This window comes from Myotis yumanensis, unplaced genomic scaffold, assembly GCF_028538775.1.
Source record: "Myotis yumanensis isolate MYYU_CA2020_CCGP unplaced genomic scaffold, mMyoYum1.0.hap1 SCAF_2, whole genome shotgun sequence".
In the NCBI taxonomy this organism is placed as follows: Eukaryota; Metazoa; Chordata; class Mammalia; order Chiroptera; family Vespertilionidae; genus Myotis; species Myotis yumanensis.
Window position 1 is genome coordinate 71,206,323 of NW_027223753.1, and position 26,213 is coordinate 71,232,535.

Sequence of the window (26,213 nt, forward strand, 5' to 3'; positions counted from 1 at the left end):
TTCATTTCCAGGATTTCTGATTGTTTCTTTTTTAAAGTTTCAGTTTCCTTGGTAAATACTCATTTTGTTCATTGATTTGTTTTCTAAGCACACTGAATTGCCTGTCAGCATTTTCGTGCACCTCGTTGAGTATTTTCAGAACTGCAATCTTAAAATCTCTGTATTTGTATCACATATTTCCATGTGTTCCAGTCTGCTTTCTGGGGATTTTTTCATTTTCTCTCTGGTCATCGGCGTTACTGTGGTTCTTCATAGTATTTGCTGTTCTCCTTTGCTTTCGCATCTATCTCTAAAGAGGTCTTTCTACTCTATTCCAATAGATGACACTGAATCAGAAGACTTTTACCTCTGTGATCTACCAGATTTGAGCCTCCTCAGCTTCGGTAGGACAGTATAGTCACGCTGTTTTGGGTTGGGGTTTGTCTTACTTTCACCATAATGGTGACTTCTGACCTTTGCGGGGTCACCCCAAGCACCCCTCCTGGGGATCAGTCACAGAGAGAGAAACAGTGATTCTACTGCAATAGCTCTTGGTTTACAGATGATATGCTCCTGGACCTGACTCCAAGGACAATGAGAGACGAGTCTTGGGAGTGCAAACTGTGGCAGGGCTCTGTGACTCCATTTCTCTGAAACACCGCTGCCCGGCCCAACAGTGGGAAGCCACAGGCAGAACCCTGCACTCTGTCAGGCACCTGCCCACTCAGGCACTGTTCCCTCTCTCCTGGCTTGCCCTGCTGGGCTACTCCCTGCAGCTCTCTGTTCCTCTTGCCTGGCTGAGGGAAGTGCCTGCTACCTCCGGCTTTCTCCCATCTCTGGGCCAGCCGAGCCATGAGCTCCCATTTGCAGGGCTGCATCATCTGCGCTTTCCTCCCTTCTAGTTTTCCCATTTATTCCTGAATGCCCACCTTTAGGTGTTTTAGTGCTTGGGTCCCTCAGGCATGCATCTGTGTTGAGCAGGGATTTCTTTGTTGAATTATAGATGGTTAACTTGTTGAAATGTCCGGGGGAAAGGAAAAGTTGTGCCCTTATGCCACCATTCCTCTACATCACTTTGTCCAGTCCTTTCTAAAATATAATTAGACAACTAAGCCGGTAGCTCAGTTGGTTAGAGTGCCGTCCCAATAGGCCAAGGTAGTGGGTTCGATCCCAGTCAGTGCACATGCAGAATCAACCAATAAATGCATAAGTGGAACAACAAATCAATGTTTCTTTTCTCTGTCTCTAAAATTCAATTTAAAAAAATTTAAATGGACAACCAAGGATTGCCAGGCACATAGGGAAATCAGAAGCATGAAAAAGAAGAGCTAAGAAAAACATATAGAAAAAGGAACCCTGAGGGGAACAAATATAACTTAGGGACATAAGAAAAGATTTTTAAAAACTACTATGATTAAAAGATTCAAGAGAGCACTGCATCCATAAAAAATAGGAACAGAATCCACAAAAAAAAAAGGAACAAAGACCTTGGAAGAACTTTTAAGTTAAATTAAAAATTCTTAGAACTTAAATACTGATTAGAAAAGGAAAGAAAACCAACAGATGATCTAGAAGACAAAACTGAGAAACTCAGGATGAGAGCATATGGGTAAAAGGATAGAAATGATAGAGAAACTGTAAGAGACAAAGAGCTAATCCAAGAAGTACAACATTTGACTAGTAAGAACCCCAGAAACAAAGAAGGGGAGAAACTATTCAATAAATAATAAAATTCAACAGGGCAAAGAAGGGAAGCAAGTCTTAAGACTGAAAGAGTTTAGAGAGTGCTCAATAAAACTAACTGATAAAAGACCCTCATCTGTACATTTCCTAATGCAATTCCAAAATAAATATAAGCCGAAACCGGTTTGGCTCAGTGGATAGAGCGTCGGCTTGTGGACTGAGGGGTCCCGGGTTCGATTCCGGTCAAGGGCATGTACCTGGGTTGCGGGCACATCCCCGGTGGGAGATGTGCAGGAGGCAGCTGGTCGATGTTTCTCCCTCATCGATGTTTCTAACTCTCTATCTCTCTCCCTTCCTCTCTGTAAAAAATCAATAAAATATATTTAAAAAATAAATAAATAAATAAATAAATAAATAAATAAATATAAAAAGGAGATTCTGAACAGGAAAAACAAGTCACTGACAAAGGACTGGTAGTCAAACTGGCTTCTTATCAGCAAGAGATGTTAGAAGACAAGGGGACCATGCCATCACATTTTCTAAAGAAAATTATTTTCAGCCCAGAATTCTACACTCAACATAACTACAAACAAGTACTAGGGTAGAATAAAGACAGTTTTAGCCATGACTCAGAAAGTTTATTTCCCACACATTTTTTCTCAAGGATTTATTTCAGGATATACTCCAGTAAAATGACAGCATAAATCAGGACAGTGGAAGACATGGGATCCTGAGAACAGAGAAGAGTGGAGGGAAATCCTTGGAAGACAGCCGTGCAGTAGCTTAGAAAAGCAATTGGTCACAAAGGGGGATTCCACAGAATAGAAAACAGAACTGAGAGTATGGAAAAAGTGAGGCTACGATAAAGGCATATTATGCCCCACCCCCTTCCCAAAATAGAAGAAAGGCAATTAGGAACTCATTGAAAATTTAAAAAAGAGCCGAAACCAGTTTGGCTCAGTGGATAGAGCTTCGGCTTGCGGACCGAAAGGTCCCAGGTTCGATTCCGGTCAAGGGCATGTACCTGGGTTGTGGGCACATCCCCAGTAGGAGATGTGCAGGGGGCAGCTGATCAATGTTTCTAACTCTCTATCTCTCTCCCTTCCTCTCTGTAAAAAATCAATAAAATATATTTTAAAAAAATAAAAAATAAAAATGGCATAAAAAAAAGCTACATTCCAAATATGAAGCAAGGTTACATGCACCCTGATTAAAAGGAATTAATGGAATATGAGAAAAGAGGATCTAGTTGTTAGTGAACTTAGAATCCTTTTTTTTTTTTTTTAGGAAAAAATATTGTTTACTTAATTCTGCCCCTTTTAAAATAACAGTTCAGCCTGAGACAGTCTGATAATACAGCAGTCCATATGATTACATTCTGCTATTGTTATGATAACCAAAATGAGAGTACATCAAATATGATTTGTTTCTCTTGAGCTTGTGGAAATAAGAATATAATAATTTCCCTCATCCACCCACGGAACTTTAGAAACAGTTTCAGGAAACTTGTAAATTTTCTAGAATATACAATTTATCTGGTGTGGGGATTTCTGCTCAGGGTCCTTCCTCATGAACTTAGAATCTTGAGAGCCCAACAGTGATGACCCTGGCCCTGGAGAGAAGAAAATGTAATCCTAGCACACAAACTGGCTCTGCACTAAGTATTTATAGAGTCATATTTTAGGGAGTACTAAAAATAGAGATGCTCTTCATCTTAGACTAGAACTAACTTTGATATGTTTGGTCTCAAGACATAAACTGCCAGACCCTAAGAGAAGGATGGGCCAAAAATGTTTCACTCTCCTTTTATTTTCTGTAAACATGGTACCAAATGATAGCCAATGCCGACTTGCAATGCTCTCCATGGATGTGAGAGTTGTCATTCTCGTTATAAAATGGTCCAGCACCCCAAAACCACCTCAATCACTTAGATTTGGTGGTAAATGACAGAAATATCTACTCCCGACAGCTAAACATAACAAGGTGTATTGACTGCTCATGGGAGAAACTGTGGTTCATCATGATCTCAAATCATAACTCTGTTACTTCATTATAAATCCCATAAGCTAGGCTTTAAATGATTATTCTTTAGCTGGAATATTTAAAAGCAAGCAAGCATGACTTATAAACAAAAAGGAACTTTTTATAGGGAATGTACAAACATCACATGTTCTCCTCCCCACTGGCAGAAATATGGTTTAGTTTCTGGGAAGTAATAAATCCTACTTTGTTTAATAATAGGAGGCATTTGTACTGGTCTGTTAATTCTACCTGATTTCCTGACATGGAGAAAATTACTTCATGCTGCAGTCAATGGGTCTCAGGTTCACAAGGGAGATTTTTCTTTATAAGAATTAACAAGTAAGTCATAATAACATAGTACTATTTATAATTCTCATCTTTTAGGTTCAAGTTATATGGAGACTTGGTTGTGATAATAGGACAAAATGTAAAAAGCTAACACAAAGTGGGAAAAATAGAAAAAGGAGCACATGTCCTAATGCCCCTTCTTAAAAAGGGGGAAGTCAACAAAGACTGTCAAAAGTGAATGAAATGAGAAATAGAGTTGTCATTATCTGAAGTTTCTTAGTTAAGCAACAGAACAAGTAAAATTAATAATATAACTATCAAACACTGGAAGAGAATAAGATTGTAGTGTACGAAAGTTAAATACTTTTTTTTAAACCCTCGCCAGAGGATATTTTTCCATTGATTTTTACAGAGAGTGGAAGGGAGGGGGAGAGACAGAGACAGAAACACCGATTGGTTGCCTCTGCATGCTCTTGATCAATCCTGCAACCGAGGTACCTGCCCTTGACCAGAATCAAACCCATGAACCTTCAGTCCGCAGGCTGATGCTCTACCCACTGAGCCAAACTGGCTAGAGTTCAATACTCATTTTTTAAGGTGGAAAGTCAATAGCTATTACCTAAAGTTGATAAATCAAGAAAGAGAGGTAAAGTTTATTGTTCAAAACTGTGGCCCTAAATCTTTTTCATTGTACAACCCTCTGAAAATATTTTAGAGCATAAATCCCTAACATCTATATACTTACTTATATTCTATATAAACTTATAACTATACTAATCTGTTATATGTATATTGTAATTTATACAAAAATAGAAGTGAAAAGTATCCTATATAATAAAAGCCCAGCAACCGAACAGCAGAATTATCGGAACGATCGGAACAACTGTGGCCCCTCGCCCCGGCCAGCCCTGCCCCTAATCGGCCCCCATCAGGGGTGGGTCAACTGGACCCCACCAGTGCACGAATTTGTGCACCGGGCCTCTAGTATAAGAATAATCTTGGCCGAAACCGGTTTGGCTCAGTGGATAGAGCGTCGGCCTGCGGACTGAAAGGTCCCGGGTTCGATTCCGGTCAAGGGCATGTACCTGGGTTGCGGGCACTTCCCCGGTGGGAGATGTGCGGGAGGCAGCTGATCGATGTTTCTCTCTCATCAATGTTTCTAACTCCCTATCTCTCTCCCTTCCTCTCTGTAAAAAATCAATAAAATATATTTAAAAAAAAAAAGAATAATCTTGAATAGATTTTAAAGGGGAATACTTTTTAAATTATTGATTAAGGTATTACATATGTGTCCTTAAAAAGGGAAATACTTATTATAATAATAAACCAAAATCAGAAAATCAACAGCTATTCTAATGAAAAGGAACACTTTCAGATATAAAAAGTATATGAGAATAAAATATCAAATATAGTCAAACCTTGTTTCTTGAATGTCTTCCATCTCAATTCGATTCTCAACCAAGTTGTTCACAGAAAAAATGTCTCAGTCGTGGAACCAAACTTCAGTTTTTGCCTTTCATGCTCAACGATTAGCATAATTTTAAAACATAGAGAGGCTATCAAAAGTGTTAATGTTGCAAAGTGTGTGAAAGACAATAATCAGAGACAATTGAAGAGGTAGAAAGACTGTTGTTGATTTGGATAACTGAAAAACAGTTAGCAGTGATATGTGAATAAGCAAAGATGGCACATGCTGACCTGAAAAACACCCCTGGAACAAGTGCTGAAAGGGATTCCTTCAAGGCTAGTAGGGAGTGGTTAGATATATTTAAGAAAATAATTGTCTATTTATAAATTAAACAGTACATTAGATATGTACAGTAAATAAGAAAGGTTAAAGTGGAATCATCTAGGGGTCTGGAACAGATTAATTCAATTTACATTATTTCTAATGGGAAAAATTATTCTGTTTTCGAACAAATCGCTTCATGAGCAGCCTTCCAGAAAAAATTAAGTTTGAGAACCGAGGTTCCACTGTAATTTCTTCCAGTACCCAAATTCAGCATCTTATGCACCTTCTAGGATGTGTGCAGTTCTCTTTAGACACACGGTTCCAGAAGTCAGCGTGTAGACACCAGGAAATCCAGAAGGATAGGTGGTTTGAAGAGGCTACCTTTCAGGAGTGAAGCTGGATGGGAAGGAAGGAAGTGGAAGGGGGCATTTTACTTGTGTTCACGTTTTATTTCACCAAGGAATAAGTTCATCTAATCAGCTCCATAAAACTCTACGTCTCTACAAGTGTGTATGCTGATTTACTCATTCAACACATATACATGGAGCATCTACTCTGAGCTAAGCACAAGGGATAGAGAGAGGAAACTGCCATGTCACCTCTCAAGGAGATCACAGTCTGTGGCGGAAGAAACACATGAAACCACCAATGACAATTCAATGTCGTGAGTGCTATCAAGAGAAGCATGTGCCAGACACGATGTACGCACAGTCTGTGGCACCGAGGAGGTGCGCTCACATCGTGTGGGATGTTAGGGGGGGACTGCTGAAAGGTCACCTCTGCTTTGAGTTGAAACTTAAAGGACAAATAGGAAGCTGAGAATAAACCAGGTGAAGAGAGATGCAGGAAAATTCAGGAAGGGCATTCTGGGGAATAAATGAAAAAAGGTGGGGAAGACAGACTGACGTGTCAGAGAGAGCATGGTGTGTTTGGGAAACTGGAACCTTTTCAGGATTGCTAGAGCAAATGGTTCATGAGGTTGTAGTGGCAGGAATGAAACAGCAAGAAGAGAAAGGGCCAGACACAAGCACTCAGTAGCCAGTGTACCCCAGAGTTCCCTACCGGCTTCCTCTACCAGCGCCGGCCACGGCCCCTCATCTGCCCCCACCGGGTCCTGTGGTGTGGGGGACAGGTCATCCCAGGGCTGCCTCCCTCCAGCCCACTGTCTCCCCTCTGAGGGGCTTCTTCAACCACAGGGCTGGGCATTTTTCTCTGGTTTCAAACAGACAACAATGACCTTTTATTTTCTCTTTCTCTCCCCACCTTCTCCCTCTTCCTCCTCTTCTTCCCGTCCTCCTTCTTGACTAAATACACCCCCTTCCTTGGTCATGCAGTGATGCTCTAATGACTGAGGGGAGGGCCCCTTTCTCTCCATTCTTCCCAGCCCTGTTCCAGACCCTCAGCTTCCCAGACCCTCATGCAGTTGGTTGTAAATTCTTCCAGAAGGTGTTTTACTGTCTACTTTTCAGGATTAAAAATAAATAAATAAATAAATAAAAAAGTTTAAAAAACAAAAAAACAAAATAGGAGGGAGGAAGCAGTGACAGATATTTTTTTGGTAATTATGCTTTTTTTAATTTTTAGAATTTGTCTGTTTTTACTGTGGGTTGGCTGTCGATACTTCATCAGGATAACCATTTCTTTGCTGAGTTCAGGCAACCAATGAAGAACCACACCCTCAAAACAAAACCACAAAATCAACTTTAACCTAACTTTTTATACAATGTCTCAGTTTCCCTTAACTTTGCACACAAGCTTCTGTGTTGAGTTGAATTGTAACTGCTTTTTGTATTTGGAGAGAGTGTGACTATTGAACTTGAAACCTTTTATTCCGGGCGTCTTGGTAGTTTCTGGTGGGATTAAGCCGGCGGGAGGGAAAATGGGGGAGGGGTGTCTCCTTCAGAATATGAAGTTTTCCCCACTGCTTCCTCTCCAGAGATCTCCCAGGTGCCAGGCCTAAAGGTTTTTCCTACAGTGACCCTCTGATTATTTTTACTTGCCCTTGACCCATATGTATTACCAGGATTTTAACAGACTGCACTTATTAAGAAATGTGTTTCCCCTATTTTGTTTTGTTTTCTTTCAATAAATGAGATGGCACCTCCTAGCAGGAAGGAATAAAGGTTGGAAAAAAAAAAAAGAGAGAGAGAGAAAGGGCCAGAAATAAAGGGCCATGCTTAGATATCTGCACAGTCTCCTGAAGGCCATGGAAAGCCACGAAAGGATTTCACCAGCAGAGAGGGAGAGCTGATCAGATCTGCACGTTGGGGAAGATTACTCTGACAGCAATGTGAAGGACGCATCTGATGTAAACGAGGAAGGAAGGACATTCTGGAGACTATGGCAGTGGCCGGAAGAGACAAAAGGAGAGAACTGTGGCACTAGCAGAGACAAACGGCTGAAAAGGTCCTCCCTTTCACTCATCATCAGGCAAATGCAAGTGAAAACCACAATGAAATATCACCTCACACTTGTCAGAATAGCAATCATCGAAAAGATAAGATTGAACTGTTGGCACTATAGGTGAGAATGTAAACTGGTACAGCCACAACGGAAACAGTGTGGAGGTTCTACAAAAAAATTAAAAACTACCACATAATCCAGCATTCCTACTTCTGGGTAAATATCCAAAGGATATGAAGATAAGATATCAAAGAGATATGTGCATTCCCAGGTTCTTTGCAGCATTATCACGATAGCTCAGATATGAAAACGATCAACAGATGAATGAATAAAGAAGGTGTGATACATACACACACAACGGAATATTATTCAGACATGAGAACAAAAGGAAATTCTGCCATTTGTGACAAAATGGATAGAACTTGAGGGCATTACGTTAAGTGACATAAGCCAGACAGAAAAAGATAAATACTGAGTATTAGCACTTATATGTGAAATTAAAAACAAAATTTTTTTAAGTCAAACTCATAGAAACAGAGAGTAGAAAAATGGTTGTCAGGGGCTAGGAGGTTGAGGAAACAGGAAGAGATTGGTAAAAGGGTACAACCTTTCAGCTATAAGATAAATAAGACCTGAAGATCTAATGTTATACATGGTAATTATAGTTGATAACACTGTGTAAGGACAAGGAAGAAGGGGTGCTACAATCAAATATTATTTAGGAGAGGCACTAGAGGACCTGCTGAGGGATTAAATATGAGGGTAAGGAAAGAGGGAGAGTCTAGAAAGATTTAGATATATTTCTCTCTTGAGTAACTGAAGAGTATCACTAACTGAAACAGGAAAAGAAGCAAGTTGGGAGGGCGGGTTTAGATTTGGACATGTTGAATAGGAAGTGCTAACAGATATAAAATAAGCAGCTGGAAATGCAAATCTGAAGTTCTCGAGGAGAGGTTTGGGCTGGTGACAGAGTTGAGATCCATTCGTATTTGGGGTGCAGTGGAAGCCATGTGAAGAGATGCAATTACCCAAGGAGAATGTACAAAATGAAAATGAGAAGAAGGCTAGAGTCCTGGAGTAGCAGGGGGTTAAAGGAAGATGAGAACAAAAGGAAATTGTGGGAGTGTCAGGGCAATAAATAAAGATCAGAGAAGCAAGGAGTTAGTAAGTGAGCACAGAAGAGTAGTTAAAACGACAGATCATGGGATCCTGACTGAACAGAAAAAGGAGAGAAGCCAGAGGGGATTGACAGAGTAGGAAAAACTGGAGTGACAGGACGTCAATTATGATGACAATGATGAGGATTATATGATTGTGGTGGTGGTAACAGTAAAGAGTAAGAATGCATGCCCAGCCGGTATGGCTCAGTGGTTGAACACCAACCCATGAACCAAGGGGTCAGGATTCCATTCCCGGTCAGGGCAAATGCCCAGGGTGTAGGCTCAATCCCCAGTATGAGGTGTGCAGGAAGCAGCCAATCAATGATTCTCTCTCATCATTGATGCTTCTCTCCCTCTCCCTTCCTCTCTCTGAAATCAATAAATATATATATATATATTTTGTTTAAAATATATTTTATTGATTTGAAAGAGGAAGGGAGAGGGAAAGAGAGATAGAAACATTAAAGATGATAGAGAATCATTGATTGGCTGCTTCCTGCACGCCCCCTACTGGGGATTGAGCCCGCTACCCGGACACGTGCCCTTGATCGGAATCGAACCCAGGACCCTTCAGTCCGCAGGCTGACGCTCTATCCACTGAGCCAAACTGGCTAGGGCTAAAAATAAAAATTTTTAAAAAGAGTAAGCAAGCAGGAGAAAGTTTGTGCTTGGTGTTCAATTTCTCAGAATCTTTTTGAATATACATAAAAATATGTGCACTATACTACATCATTTTGCACATCCTGATTATACACACACACACACACACACACTCAGGACAAAGGACAACACCAGGGTGAAAAACAGGTTCTGCCTTCATTGGGGACAAATTGAGTTCTACTGGATCAGGTGTGATTGAAAATGTTGTAAGCTGACACATGAAAACAAAACCAAGTATTACCTTCATTAAGGAGCAAAGAAAAACAAAATTAATTAGTGATAAACAGAAACAAATAGGTTACACTTCAAAGAATCTCTTCTTAGAGTTCAAACCCCTTACTCTAGTTTGTATAAGGGTACAAAAAGATTTAAGAACTGCATCTACAGTTGGACCTTCAACAACTTGAGCTTAAGGACACTGACTCCTTCCCCTTTACAGAAAATCCAAGTATGACAATTAATTAACCCCCAAACTTAACTACTAATAGCCTACTGTTGACTGGATGTCTTAACAATAACAGCCAATTAACACATATTTTGCATGTTATATGTATTATAAACTGTATTCTTACAATAAAGTAAGCTACAGAAATGTTACTAAAAAAAATCATAAAAAAGGAAAAATATATTTATTGTATTTATTGAAAAAAGTCCACGTACAAGTGGACCTGATAAGTTCAAACCCGTGTTGTTCAAGGGTCAACTGTATTATAAAAACAAGTATTTCTGCCAAAACTGGTTTGGCTCAGTGGATAGAGCGTCGGCCTGCGGACTGAAAGGTCCCGGGTTCGATTCCGGTCAAGGGCATGTACCTGGGTTGCGGGCACATCCCCAGTGGGAGATGTGCAGGAGGCAGCTGATGGATGTTTCTCTCCCATCAATGTTTCTGACTATCTGTCTCTCTCCCTTCCTCTCTGTAAGAAATCAATAAAATGTATTTAAAAAAAAAAGAACTGGGTAGCGAACCCTAACCCTTAAAAAAAACAAAAAAAACCCAAGTATTTCCACATGTGATTGTTCAGCAGCTATTTGCATTTTCTTTCTTTTTAATAAATACCCAAAATTCCTCTCACAGTAAATGCTGGAATGATAAATACAACAGTGACTCTCATAAAAATATCTTCTATGGCAACAGCTTTAAACCTAATAGTAATGGGAAAGAAACAAATAAAATATTTTAGAAAATGATTTACTTTTTTTTAACTGTCAGAATTCATTTATATTCTTTCTGTGATAAGCAGAATTCTAAAGATATCTCCCTCTTGATTCCCAACCCCTGGTTATTTAATCAAACAGTAATCTAGGTATTGCTGAGAAGGAGCCTCGCAATTGAAACTAAGGTTACTAAATCAGCTGACTCTTAAAATAGAGATACTAATGCAGGCTGGTGCAACCATTATGGAAAACAGTATGGAGTTTCCTCAAAAAACTAAATATGGAACTGCCGTTTGACCCAGTGATCCCACTTCTAGGAATATATCCTAAGAAACCCAAAGCACCAGTTAGAAAGAATGTATGCACCCCTATGTTCATAGCAGCACAATTTACAACAACTAAGATCTGGAAACAGCCCAAGTGCCCATCAGTAGATGAGTGGATAAAAAAGCTGTGGTACATTTATACCATGGAATACTATGCAGCAGTAAAAAAGAAGGATCTCTTACCCTTTGAGACAGCATGGAGGGACCTGGAGAGTATCAGGCTAAGTGAAATAAGTCAGTCAGAGAAAGACAAGTATCACATGATCACACTCATATGTGGCATCTAAGAAACAAAATAAACCTATGAACGGAATGGACCCTGACACATGGAAAAGAGTGCCGAATCTCAGAGGGAGGTAATCAACCATAGACCTTGAATGCATAACTCGTAGACACAGACAATAGGGTGCTGAAGGCCTGGGGCAGGAAGGGGGGGATGGGGGAAAAAGGGAAACATATGTAATACTTTCAACAATAAAGATTTTAAAAAAAAAGAAAGAAAAGGGGTTGCAACAGAGATGTCCACAGCAAAACATATCTGGAACCACTCAGGCTTACTCCTGCGCTGACTCACCAAGCACCTGTGCCAGATCCTGTCCCAGGGATGTGTCTTCAAGGAGCCAGCCAGGTGGTGAGATGGTGGTGCCCCAGACCATTACAGTTCAGATGAGAATACAGTGAGGAGGCAGAAGGGGGGCCCTAGGACAGGGGCAGGCCCGCCCCCACCCGCTCCCAGGCCAGAGGGCAAGAATGTCCACCCCAGCAGGCAGAGCAGAGGGCCACCTCAACCCCACCGCACAGGCCCTAGGTAAGGCCAGGGCCTCTCTGGCAGCTCCCGGTAAATCACCACAGTTATGTTCCCCAGTACAAATCAGGAAGTGTTCAACCTCAAGACTGGGACCCAACGCTTCTGCACACTCTCAGGGCTTCACAGCATTCCCTCTGAGCCCTTCACGGCAGAAAAAAAAATAATAATAATAAAATAAAGTAAAATAGAGATACTATCCTGGATTATCCAGGTGGCCCCAATGTAATCACAGAGTCCCTGAAACAGAAGAGGAAGGTGAAAGAGTCAGAGGGAAGAGACGGAAGGGAAAGTCAGAAAGATTGAAAGCAAAGGATTCCAACCACTGTTGCTGGCTTTGAAGATGGAGAATGGGGACCATGAACCAAGGAATGTAGGCAGCCTCTAGAAGCTGAGGACAACTACCAGCCAGCAGCCAGCCAGGAAATGGACACCTCAGCTCTACAACAGTATGGAACTGAATTCTGACAATGTCCTGAAAAAGCCTGGAAGCCAATTCATTCCCAGAGCTCCACAAAAAAAACTCAACCCCAGCGACACCTTGATTTTCAACCTGGTGAAACCTAGAACAGAGAACCAGCTGGGCCACACTGTGCCTAGATTTCTAATCTACAGAACTGTAAGATAAAGAAGGAACTTTCTCCAAAGAATGACTAACAAGCACATGAAAAAATGATTGAAGCATGCAAAGGACTGATGATCAGGGAAATGCAAATCAAAACCACAATGAGCTATTACCTTACACCTGTTAGGAAAGTCACAATAAAAAACAAAACACAAAGTAACAAATGCCAGTGAGGATGTGGAGAAATTGGAACCCTTGTGAGTTGTTGGTTGGAAGGTAAAATGGCACAGCCACTATGGAAAACGGTATGGAGATTCTTCAAAAATTTTTAAATAGAATTACCCTATGATCCAGCAATATCACTTTAATAAGCCAGTCACAAAAAAACAAATACTGACTACTTCTACTTCTATGAGATATCTAAAGAAGTCAAACTGATAGGAACAGAAAGTAGAATGTGGTTACCAGAGGCTGGGGAGAGGGGGGTGCGGCAAAATGGGGGGTTGTTCAATAGGCTGAGTTTCAGTTTTGCAAGATAAAAAAGTGCTAGAGATCTGTTGCCAACAATGTGCATATAGTTAACAATGCTGTACTAAACACTTAAGAATGGTAAAGGTTGTAAACTTTATGTTATGTGTTTTGGGCCACAATAAAAAACCAACCAAACAAAAATAACCACAATACCATGATCACATCTAAAAAAGATAATTATTTTACTTCATTAAATAGTCAGCCAAAAAATAAAAAAGAACTACTTACTTTGGAAGAAAAACTCAGCCATTAGTATTTTGGGGTTTTAAAACATTTTCATATTACAATATCCTGATATTTTATATTCATATATATTGTAGGTGAAAAGGAAAATTATTCACAAATTATCTTAATGTCTAGAAATAGGTATGTTAGAAATGTGTTACATTTGCCTTTTCAATCAGATAATATAAAAAGTTAGTATTTAACAGATTGGTACAGTATTGTTTTTAGAGTCAACTTTAAGAAAGGAAAACATTAAAATGTACCTAAACTGCTAAAAAAAAGAAAGAAGGAAAGAAAGAAAGAAAGAAAGAAAGAAAGAAAGAAAGAAAGAAAAGAAGGTAGAAAGGAAGGAAGAAAGAAAGAAAACTCTTGTATAGAGAATATGAAGCAACACTATAATTCATCAAGATGAAAAACGGGGGCACTGGGAAGATGACAATGAAGAAACACTTTTTACTATGTGCTCCAGCCTGAAAGTGGTGAACATGAAATCTGCCTGAGGATTCACCTGTTATTTGAGTTTCCAACAGGGGTATAAAAGCAACTAATGGAAATATCAAATGGTTGCATTATAATTCTGTGCTTGCATTTGAGACATTTATGGAACGCATATGCTTTCTGCACAATCTCCAGATAGCTGATGTAGTTCTGGAGATTTAGTTTCAACCAAAGGCAAAAGCATAGCTCCAAAAAACAAGTCTGATAAAGCCAATGAGAACCGCACCACCTATAGTCCTTCTTCCTCTAAAGCAGTGGTTCTCAACCTGTGGGTCGCCACCCCTTTGGGGGTCGAACGATCCTTTCACAGGGGTCACCTAAGACCATCAGAAAACACATATATAATTACATATTGTTTTTTTATTAATCACTATGTTTTAATTATGTTCAATTTATAACAATGAAATTGGGGGTCACCACAACATGAGGAACTGTATTAAAGGGTCTCGGCATTAGGAAGGTTGAGAACCACTGCTCTAAGGCCTTTGGGGAATAATGAACAACCTTATGCTCTAATTATCCTTAGATTTAAAATAATCCTGGAGGCTGGAAATGGGCAAGAAGTCATATTACTCTTCCTATACATAGTATTTGTCAACACTGTCACTACTACCAGGTAATCCATATCAGTAATCCTATCTGGCACTAAATCCCACAAAACATCCACATTAAGTTATAAAGAACCAAACTAATTACAGCAGTCATGTTTGAAAAATAGTACTAATATAAGCCAAAGAGCCAGGTGTCAGAAACGGCAAACAAGTGCTAACACCCTAATTAGAACACGCCATCTATCCATTCATTCATGACAGCCTTATTGAACACACAATGAGACTGCTAGTCATTTTTAAGAGGATGACACCTCAAGAAATTTAAAACTTTTGCACTCAAAAGGGCTTAAAAACCTTCAGAAGTACTATGCAAGTACCTGAGATTTCAAATTTCATTAGACTACTGCTAGCTTTTTAAAAAAATTGTTGACACTATTACAGATGTTCCCCACTTCCCATCACCACCACTCCTTACCCACCTCCACCAGGCCCTGCCAATCATCCCCTAGCCTTCACCACACTGTTGTCTGTGTCCATGGGCTATGTATATGTATTCTTTAGCTACTCTTACCTTTTATCCAGACCCGTCTACCCCGCCTCCCTCTGATCTCAGTCAGTCTATTACATGTATTCATGCCTCTGGTTCTATTTTGTTCATTAGATTCCACATATGAGTGAAATCATATGGTATTTGTCTTTCTCTGACTGGCTTATTTCACTTTTCATAACAATCTCCAGATCCATCCATGCTGTCACAAAGGGTAAGAGCTCCTTAGTTTTTTACACCCGCATAATATTCCATTGTGTAAATGTGCCATGACTATATATATATATATTTTTTTTAATTGATTTCAGAGAGGAAGGTAGAGAGAGAGAGAGAGAGAGAGAGAGACATCAATGATGAGAGAGAAACATCAATGATGAGAGAGTATCATTGATCAGCTTCCTCCCGCATGCCCCCCACCAGGGATCAAGCCTATAACCCAGCCATGTGTCCCTGACCAAAATCGAACCTAGGACCCTTCAGTCCTCAGGCTGACACTCTATCCACTGAGCCAAACCAGCTAGAGCGCCATGGCTTTTATATATTAGTGTGTGTGTGTGTGTGTGTGTGTGTGTGTGTGTGTATCCTATCTAATAAAAGAGAAACATGGTAATTAGCCATACCTCCGCTACCCTTCCCATTGGCTAATCAGGGAGATATGCAAATTAACTGCCAACCAAGATGGCGGCCAGCAGCCAGGCAGCTGACGCGAACAGGGAGGCTTGCTTGCTTCAGTGACGGAGGAAGCCAAGCTTTCCCGCCTGCCTTGCCGGCCTCTGAGCTGCAACTCTAAGAAACATTGTAACAAATATAGAAGCTAAACCAAACCCCAGAAACCTGCTTTAGTCAGCCAGGCTTCAGCCAGCAGGACCGCAACATTGTTTCAAATACATAAGGTAAACAAAGGCCAGAAACCTGCTTTCAGCAGCCGAGGCCTCAGAGCTGGAGCCAAGCCTCAGAGCTAAAGCTGGCCCAGAATAAAAAGAAAAAGAAAAAAAGGACAGGTTGGGAGCTTCAGTCACCCACCAGCCTGAAAACAGCCCTCAGCCCCTCACCCAGGCTGGCCAGGCACCCCAGTGGGAACCCCCACCCTGATCCAGGACACACTTCAGGGCAAACCAGCTGGCCCCCACCCGTGCACCAGGCCTCTATCCTATATAATAAAAGGGTAATATGACTCCCAGCACTGGGATCAGCGAAGCCGCGAGGCCTCCCGGCACCGGGATCAGCGTGACAGGGGGCAGCGACCAAACTCCCTGGTTGCCCTGCGGCTCTGTGTGTGACAGGGGGCGGGGCCACAACCTCCCTATCCGCCCTGCTCTGTCCGTGACAGGGGAAGGCGCCCCGACCCCCTGATCAGCCCTGCTCTGTGTGTGACAGGGTGGGGCGCCCCAACCCCCTGATCGGCCCTGCTCTGTGTGTGACGGGGTAGAGCCATAACCTCCCCATCAGCCCTGCCCTGAGTGTGACAGTGGCGGCGCCCCAACCCCCTGATCGGCCCTGCTCTGTGCATGACAGGGGGCAGCACCCCAACCCCCTGATCAGCCCTGCTCTGTGCATGACAGGGAGGAGCTCCTCAACCCCTTGATCGGACCTGCTCTGTGTGTGACAGGGTACGGAGCCCCAACCCCTTGATGGGCCCTGCTCTGTGCATGACAGGGGGTGGCGCTGCTACCCCCTGATCGGCCCTGCTCTGTGCGTGACGGGGGTGGCGCCACAACTTCCCTATCGACCCTGCCTTGAGTGTGACAGGGGGCGGTGCCCCAACCCCCCAATTGGCCGTACCCTGAGCGTGACTAGGGGTGGCATCGCAACCTCCCGATCCGCCCTGCTCTGTGCATGACAGGGGGCAGCGCCCCAACTCCCCAATTGGCCCTGCTCTGAGCCCGACCAGGGGCTGCACCTAGGGAATGGGCCTGCCCTCTGCCACCCGGGAGCAGGCCTAAGCCAGCAGGTCATTATCTCCCGAGGGGTCCCAGACTGCGAGAGGGAACAGGCCGGGCTGAGGGACTCCCTCTCCCCCCGCCGAGTGCACAAATTTTTGTGCACCGGGCCTCTAGTATATATATATAATTTTAATTGATTTCAGAGAAGAAGGGAGAGGGATAGAAACATCAATGATGAGAGAGAATCATCGCTCGGCTGCCTCCTGCACGCCCCCTACTGGGGAATCAAGCCCACAACCCGGGCATGTGCCCTTGACCGGAATCGAACCCAGGGCCCTTCAGTCCACAGGCCGACCCTCTATCCACTGAGCCAAACCAGCTAGGGCACGCCATGTCTTTTTTTATCCATTCATCTACTGATGGGCACATGGGCTGTTTCCAGATCTTGGCTATTGTAAATAATGCTGTTATGAACACAGGGGTACATATATTCTTTCTTATTGGTGTTTTAGGATTCTTAGGATATATACCAAGAAGTAGGATCATTGGGTCAAAAGGCAGTTCCATTTTTAATATTTTGAAACTGCTAGAGTATTCATTTTTGAGAGGACTTTTCTCCACATCCTCACCAGCACTTGTTTTTTTGTTGATTTATTGATGGTAGTCTTTCTGGCAGGTATGAAGTGATACTTCGTTGTAGTTTTAATTTACATCTCTCTGATGATTATTGATGCTGACCATTTTTTCATATGTCTATTGGCTATCTGTATGTCTTCTTTAGAGAAGTGTCTATTAGGTCCCTTGCCCATTTTTAATTGGATTGATTTCAGGGTGTTGCATTGTATAAGTTCTTTATATATTTTGTAAATTAACCACTTATCAGATGTATCATTGGCAAATATGTTCTCTCAAACAGTGGGTTCCCTTTTCATTTTGTTGATGGTTTCTTTCGTCGTGAAGAAGCTTTTCAGTTTGATGTAGTCCCACTTGTTTTTTTGTTTCCCTTGCCCTAGAAGATATATAGGCAAAAATACTGAAAGATGTCTGAGCCCTGACCAGTTTGGCTCAGTGGATACAGCGTCGGTCTGCGGACTGAAGGGTCCCAGGTTCGATTCCGGTCAAGGGCATGTACCTTGGTTGCGGGCACATCCCCAGTGGGGGGTGTGCAGGAGGCAGCTGATTGATGTTTCTCTCTCATCGATGTTTCTAGCTCTCTATCCCTCTCCCTTCTTCTCTGTAAAAATTCAATAAAATATATTTTTTTAAAAAAAGAAAGATGTCTGAGGTTTTATTGCCTATGTTTTCTTCTAGGATTTTTATGGTTTTGTGACTTACATTTAAGTCTTTTATCCATTTTGAGCTTATTCTTTTTAAAAATATATTTTTATTGATTTCAGAGAGGAAAGGAGAGGGAGAGATAGAAACATCTATTATGAGAGAGAATCATTGATAAACTGTATCCTGCATACCCTCTACTGGGGATCAAGCCTGCAACCCAGGCATGTGCCCTGACCGGGAATTGAACTGTGATCTCCTGGTTCATAGGTCGATGATCAACCCCTGAGCCATGCTGCCCAGGCTTGAGTTTAATCTTGTATATGGTGTAAGTTGGTAGTCCAGTTTCTTTCTTTCTTTCTTTTTTTTTTGCATGTACATGTCCAATTTTTACACCACCATTTATTGAAGAGACTTTCATATCATTGTATGCTCTTGCCTCCTTTGTCAACTATTAATTGACCATGAAACTATGGGTTGATTTCTGGGCTCTCTGTTCTGTTCCATAGATCTATATACCTGTTCTTATGCCAGTACTAGACTGTTTTGGTTACAATGGCTTTGTAGTACAATTTGATATCTGGTATTGTGATCCCTCCAACTTTGTTCTTCTTTCTCAAAATTGCTGAGGCTATTAGGGGTCTTTTTTGGTTCTATATAAAGTTTTGGAATATTTGTTCTAGATCTGTGAGATATGCCATTGATATTTTAATAGGAATTGCATTGAATCTATAGATTGCTTTGAGTAGCATGGAAATTTTTATGATATTAATTCTTCTAGACCATGAATACGATATATGCCTCCACTTGCTCGTATCTTCCTCTATTTCTTTCTTCAATATCCTATAGTTTTCCAAATATAGGTCTTTTATCTCCTTGGCTAAGTTTATTCCTAGGTACCTTATTTTTGTTGTTGGAATAGTAAATGGGATTATTTTCTTAAAGTTTCTCTTTCTGATAGCTCATTATTGGTGTATAAAAATGCTACCAATTTCTGAATACTAATTTTGTATCCTGCTACTTTGCCAAATTCACATATTAGATCTAATAGTTTTTTGGTGGAGTCTTTAGGGTTTTATGTGTACAATATCATGTCATCTGTGAATAATGACAGTTTCATTTCCTACTTTCTGGTTTAGATGCTTTTGATTTCTTCTTCTTATTTGACTGCTGTGACTAGGACTTCCAGTACTATGTTGAATAAGAGTGGTGAAAGTGGTCATCCCTGTTTTGTTCCTGATCTTAAGGGAAACACTTTTAGTTTTTGCTTACTGAGTATGATGTTGGCTGTAGGTGTTTCATAAATGGAGAATTTGCTAGCTTTTTATGTGCAACAGGGTATGCAGGCGGAATGGAAAATGTGTATAATTTAAATATAGAGAATTACCCTAAATTGTCTTAACTTTCATTCTTTAGGTTTTAATGACAGTGAGAAGGAAAAAGGTATTCTGAACCCAAACCAACAAATTATAGGGCTGCTGTGTTATCAGTCCCACTCAGACTATGAGCAAACAAACCCTAAACAAAGTAGGTCCTAATTTGTAGAAAACACACTGCTAAAAACAGACAAACGCAGGTGTTGCAGTTACCACACCCAACAGGCCACAGGTAGTATCACCATAATGCCTAAAAATGGTCTAAATAAGTTAACACATCCAGTTTCTGATCTGAGAGTCCGGATTCTACTGTGTTCAATGTTCATTTAGCCAAACCAGGAAGTACTATTTCCTTGGTAAGGTTTCAAAAAAAATTGCTGGAAAGGATGCAAGTGTAAGTTAGTATACTCTGGAAAGGATGCCTTGCCATGAGAAGCTTGTTGTTCAGGTAAGTGTTGTTGGTTATCTACTGCAGGCAGGTCACAGCCCGCTTGGCTCACAAGGATGCCAAACAGGCACGGAGTGTGTGAACCACTCCTCTGGAAGAAGTGTTCCCTGCACCAAAAAGCTAGTGTTGGTAGAATGTGCAACAAGAGGCAGAGAGAAGGACCACATCCATGGTATAAACTCAGTTCCTTTTTTCACAGCTTTATTGAGGTATAATTCATATACCAATATCATTTATTAATTTAAAGCATACAACTCAATGTTCTCTTTTAGACATAATCACAGAGTTGTGCAACCAGGGTCAATATCGGAACATTTCCATTACCCCAAAAAGGAACTTCATACCCATTTCCCCCAAATCCTCCCAGTGCCAGGCAACAACTAATCTGTCTTCATAGATTTGCCTACTTTGGATACTTCATGTAAGTGGAACCATATAATTATGTGGTCTCTTGTGACTGGCTTCTTTCATACATTTAATGTTTACAAGGTTCATCCATGTTATAGCATGTATCAGTTCTTCATTCTTCTTTATTGCTGAATTATATTCTACTCTAAGGATATACCATACGCAGTAGAATCTTCACAAGCAGTAGAATCTCTTTTGCCGTATAAACAAAGCTGTAAACAGTGATTAGGTCCCACATGAGTCCATAAATGCCTATTTATAGCTGAAAATAAATTATTAAGTGCATAATACTACAGTTCTCTAAAAGTGTTATCAATTACCACAGTGATATCTGGATTAATGAAAATACTGGGAATGAAGCTCCTTTATATTCAAGTCAACTGCTTCAAATGCTTTTCCGTAATCTGTAGGAGGAAGAGGCAATTAATTGCAAGCCCTCAGGCCTGAACACCTCAGGACATAACTGTTTTTTGACCCCACCCAGTTGAAGACAAACTGCAAAACTGCAAGTATACAAAGCTGGTCTCTATAACCTCCCTTTCTTCTTGCTGGCCCCTACATCTCTTCCCCCTATCTTTGAAATACAATTCCTTCTGTATGTCCCCCCGCCCCAAAACACGATCTTTTATACCTGTGGACTAATTACAGCCTCACTTTAAATTGAAATAATACATTTACATGAAAATGTTACTTGAAGGAGACATTGATTTTCTAACACATTTATCTCCCAAGACAGGAAATGAAAATTAGTTTCCCTCAAATGAAGAATTTCCAGTAGGAACAAGCTGGTAAAGGGAGAGTTATTGTTTGTATGCTTGTTTATTGTTGTTTTTTTCCCCAAGAGACCCTCTCAAATCACAGTAAATCCACTCCATGGCAAATTGAATTTACTCAGTCCTCTCAGGGTAACACATTTCTAGGAGGGTGGGGAAAAAATAACATTGATGTTAATATTAATTCTGGTAGGCATGATAATGGTAGTATGATTATGTCTAAAACTATCCTTATTTATTAGAAATGCATGCTGAGATATTTGGGTAAAATGAGGTGACATCTCTTATTTACTTGAAAATACTTTAGGTAGTTGTAAAGAGAATATGGGGAAGGGAAAATGAAACTAAATACTGATAATTGTTGAGGGCAGCGGATAGGTGATGAGAATTCATTATTCTTTTCTGCTTTATGTCCGTATAAAATTTTCCAGAGTAAAATACTTTTAAAAGAGAGAGATAAACTGTTCTCTTCCTCCCAGGCAGTCTTTTGTGCCTTTCCTTTTCCTTCATAGCACTTACTGTTGTCACTACATATTTCTAAGATTATTTGATTAATGTTTATCTCCCTGACTAGACTTTAAGCTCCATAAGGACCAGAAAGGTGTTAGCTTAGCTCCCACAAAATCCCTACCACCTCGCACAGTTTCTGGCATGTGACAAATATTTACTAAGTGATTGAGACAATAAAATGAGTTATATCATGCACTTAGGTCAGTAAATGCTCAATAAATAAAGAAAAGGGGGGGGGGATGGAAAGCCAGGGACCTTTGGTTGAATGAATTCAACATTTTTACCTACATGTATCTACCATTTAAGTCCACATACTTTTCTATTTAAAATGTAGTAAAGATGTAACAGATTTACCTTCACCTAGCTTATCCTTACTACATTCATGTGATGTATTCAACTAAGAACTACAATCTCCACTTTATGAAATGGAAACTATGGAACCAAAAAGTTATAAAACTTTCTCATGGTCATAATGAAAGAGATGCACAAATGAACAAAACTCAGCTTTTGTTCATGCCTCATGCTGTTTTTACAGGAGCATGGTTTTAGCCCTAATTGTTTGGCTCAATGAATAGAGCGTCAGCCTGCGGACTGAAAGGTCCCAGGTTCGATTTCAGTCAAGGGCATGTACTTTGGTTGCGGGCACATCTTCAGTAGGAGGTATGCAGGAGGCAGCTGATCGATGTTTCTGGCTCTCTATCCCTCTCCTTTCGTCTCTGTAAAAAATCAATAAAATATATTTTAAAAATATATAAATAAATAAAAAATAAAGGAGTATGGTTTTATTCTCAAGAAAAATAAAATAGCCCTAACCAGTTTGGCTCAGTGGATAGAGTGTCGGCCTGCGGACTAAAGGGTCCCAGGTTTGATTCCAGTCAAGGGCATGTATCTTGGTTGAGGGCACATCCCCAGTTAGGGGGTGTGCAGGAGGCAGCAGATCGATGTTTCTCTCTCATCGATGTTTCTAACTTTCTACCCCTCTCCCTTCCTCTCTGTAAAAAAATCAATAAAATATATTTAAAAAAAATAAAATAGCCCTAGCTGGTTTGACTCAGTGGATAGAGCCTCCACCGCCTGTGGACTGTAGGGTCCCAGGTTGGATTCTGGTCAAGGGCACATGCCCGCAGTGCGGGCTCAATCCCCAGTACGGGGCGTGCAGGAGGCAGCCAATCAATGATTCTCTCTCATCATTGATGTTTCTATCCCTCTCCCTCTCCCTTCTTCTCTGAAATAAATAAAAATATATTTTAAAAAATAAAAATAAAACAAAAATAAGAAAAAGTAGTACTGTAGATATTAAATTAACCTTCAGTGGCCGAGAAACTGAGTAGCTATATAATAGACTCAGCTGAAAATATATTTTGACTTTGCCCAAAACAATTTTTAAAAAATATTTTTATTATTGATATCATTATAAATATCTCCCATTTCCTCTCCCCGTAACCCCCCTCCCAGTCCCTACCCCGCCCGCCCAGGTTTTCACTACCCTATTGCCCACATCCATGGGCTATGCATATAAGTATATAAGTTCTTTGGTTTATCTCTTCTTTCCCCCCCAACCCCACATTGAGGTATGTCAGTCTGTTCCATACCTCCATGCTTCAGGTCTTATTTTGCTGGTCAATTCATTTTGTGAAATAAGCCAATCTGAGAAAGACAAATATCACATGATGTCATTTATTTGTGGATTCTAATGAACAAAATGAATTGACCAAAACAACTTTTGAGTTTGAAGCACCTACTGGTAGAGGAAGTACAAAAAGCAGAAGATGAGGTATTTAGGTAACAGGGAACAAAAGATAATATGAAACTTGAGTAATCTGAAGGCCTTTTTAAAAAACTGGTTACTAGTAAATCGACAACGAACAAGAAAATTCATAAAGATAATAAATACAAATACCAAAACAATGTTTAAAACACCAGTCCCCCAAGTTCCCAAATTTTAAATTTATCTCAAGTAATACCATAATCAATAAAGTTTCTGTTTAATCAATACTTTATACAGAAATAGCCTACTTAAATATCACTGTGCCCTCAAATCCTTTTGAAATGCTTAAAATCAGTTTACCTTAATTTGATAACAGATAATGATGTGCACAATAAAAAAAAGTCTGTCCCATGCCTCCATGCAGAAATACCAACTGTTTGCCATTAACGTAAACAAATATTTGTAAAACTAATCTTAACTCAGCCAATCTGAAGGCTTGTGTGCTGTAATGCCAAAAAATGTCACATTCATATCTGTGGAGAACATGTGAAGCCAAGCCAAGCAAAGTCTAAAGCAAAACCTGCCACGAAACCTAAAAGATTAAAAATAAATAGCTAAATATTTTCAGTAAGAAGAACAAAACAACATTTTCAATAACCCAGTAAACTTACTTGGGGGATCGAATCTGGAAAGGTATCATTTTGCTCACATAAGGTACCTACCACCTGGCCTGGGTTGAATTCTAGACTGGGTTGCTCCACGTTTACTCAAGACACAGTTACTACCGGTGGAGCTGCTACAAAGACGCTTTAACTCCTACACCCAGCATATCTTGGGTTGTCAAAGCATGCTCCCAATCTGCAGCATGGCAGGGTAATGGTTTACACCTGCAATTTCCAAACAAAAACGTAAGATTTACTTGCCCCGTGATGGTGACTTCTCAACTCTTAAAATAATTTATAAAAGCACCAGCTGAGCATGAACTCCTGTTCCAAAATTGCCAATTCATTGAAGCCTTTTCGTGTAAGCGGTAACAGAATACTGTCCTCTGAATGCAGACAATACTGGCGACCCACGCCAGGCATTGATTTGTAGTTGTTTTCCCAATGGGGTGATGGATTTGCGCTCAGCTACTCACGGTGTCTACTAGGTCCCCCTGGTGACCAACAGCACCTGAGGCAGTAGAAGGGTTCAAAGGCACCAACTGACAGCGGGACAGAGGGTGGACCGGGAATCATGAAAAATGAACACAGCAACAGGACACATGACATGACTGAGAATAACGTTTGCGTTGCTGGGGTGTTTGAGATCGCCACCAGACACGGTTCCCCTTCCTTCTAAAAAGCAAACACCCATCGACTCGTCCGGGTTTCTGAGTCCTGCCTCCCATTTAAATCACGGGCGAAGGGAAGACAGAACCAAGGAGCTCAGCACGAGGCACACGCCGCTTCTCGGGCGCTCGGGGGAAACACTGCTGTGACAAATTGCCATCCTTTTCTAAAATATGGAGGAATGACACACCACCTTACCCACCACCGTTTGAAGACCCAGGGCACAGAGTCGAGAACAGCCGACCTGCGGGGCCCACCAGGGAAGGGGGAGCGCACGGGACCGGGGAGAGACAGGAGCACGTCCCGAGCCCAGACCGCCGGGCCCCGACTGCCAGGGGTGTTGGGTCGCCCCGGAGTCACGTCTCGCGGCTCCTGGGGGGCCAGCGGTGCGAGGGCGAGCCGGGCCGAGAGACCTGGGTTCCCGATCCCCGCCGGCCCGGGCAGCGGCGGGGACGGGGCAGCGCTGCCTCGGGGGCTGCGGCGCCGGGCGGCGGGGAGGGCGCGCCGCCAGGTGCGGACAGCAGGGGGCAGCGGGGTTCGGGCGGGCGCTGACCCGGGGAAGGAGGAGGGAGGCGGGCCAGTCCCGCGCGGCGAGGGGGGCGCGCGGCGGGCTCGCCGCCGGCCTACCTGGAGGTAGTAGGGTTTCCTGAGCCAGGCGCCCGGACAGAGGCTCCTCGCCATGGTAATCACACATCGCCCCGCCGCGCCGCAGTCAGAGGCGGACCCGAGCGCCGGCGGCCCGGCTCCCCGCCTCCCCCCGCCTCCCCGCCCCCAGCCCGGCCGGGCCCGCCCACTCCTCCGCCCCCGCCGCGCGCGCGCTCCCCTCGGCTCCGCTGGGGTGACGGCGGCTCGCGGCCCGAGGCCCGGCCTCCAGCTCTGCTCGCCAAGCCGTCGCGGCTGTCAGAACCGCTGCTGCCGACTCCGCCATAAAAGGGAGGCGCGCCTCGCCTCGGCCGACACAAATCCAACTGCGCCTCGCGCTTAAAGGGGAGGCGTGCGGAGGAGGGAGGGGGCGCCGCGGCCGCCGGGGTGTCGCTGGCTCGGCGCCGGCGGGGTGGAGGGGCCAGGGAGCGCCGACCTCTCCGACTGCATCCAAGTGGCCGCCGGCTCCCGGCAACCCTGTTGCGCATCCCGCCAGCCCGCCCAGCGTCACGGAACCCCCTTTGGACTCTGCTCCTGCAGTGCGGATGGGTCTGGGCCGGCGGCATGGAAATGCAAGGGGAGCTTGGGACTCTTTCCTTGGGGACGGGCTGCGTCTCCCTCGCACACAGAGGCGGGTGCGGCTCGGGGAGGGGGCGCCTGCCGCAGCCCGAAGCGCCGACCCGCGCATCCCTGAGGACGGGGCTCCTCGCCGCCAGGCCAGCCGATGCG

General features: G+C 42.4%; 1 protein-coding gene across 1 annotated transcript in view; it reads right to left on the bottom strand.

Moving 5' to 3' along the window:
* The window catches only part of DIPK1A (divergent protein kinase domain 1A), a 136,418-nt gene extending 110,837 nt beyond the window's left edge, over window positions 1-25,581 (bottom strand). The window contains exon 1 of the mRNA XM_070405600.1: window positions 25,470-25,581. Within this exon, the coding sequence (XP_070261701.1) occupies window positions 25,470-25,523 (54 nt within the window). The 5' untranslated portion in view covers window positions 25,524-25,581. The remainder of the gene's footprint in view (window positions 1-25,469) is intronic.
* Between the last annotated feature and the right edge of the window lie 632 nt (window positions 25,582-26,213).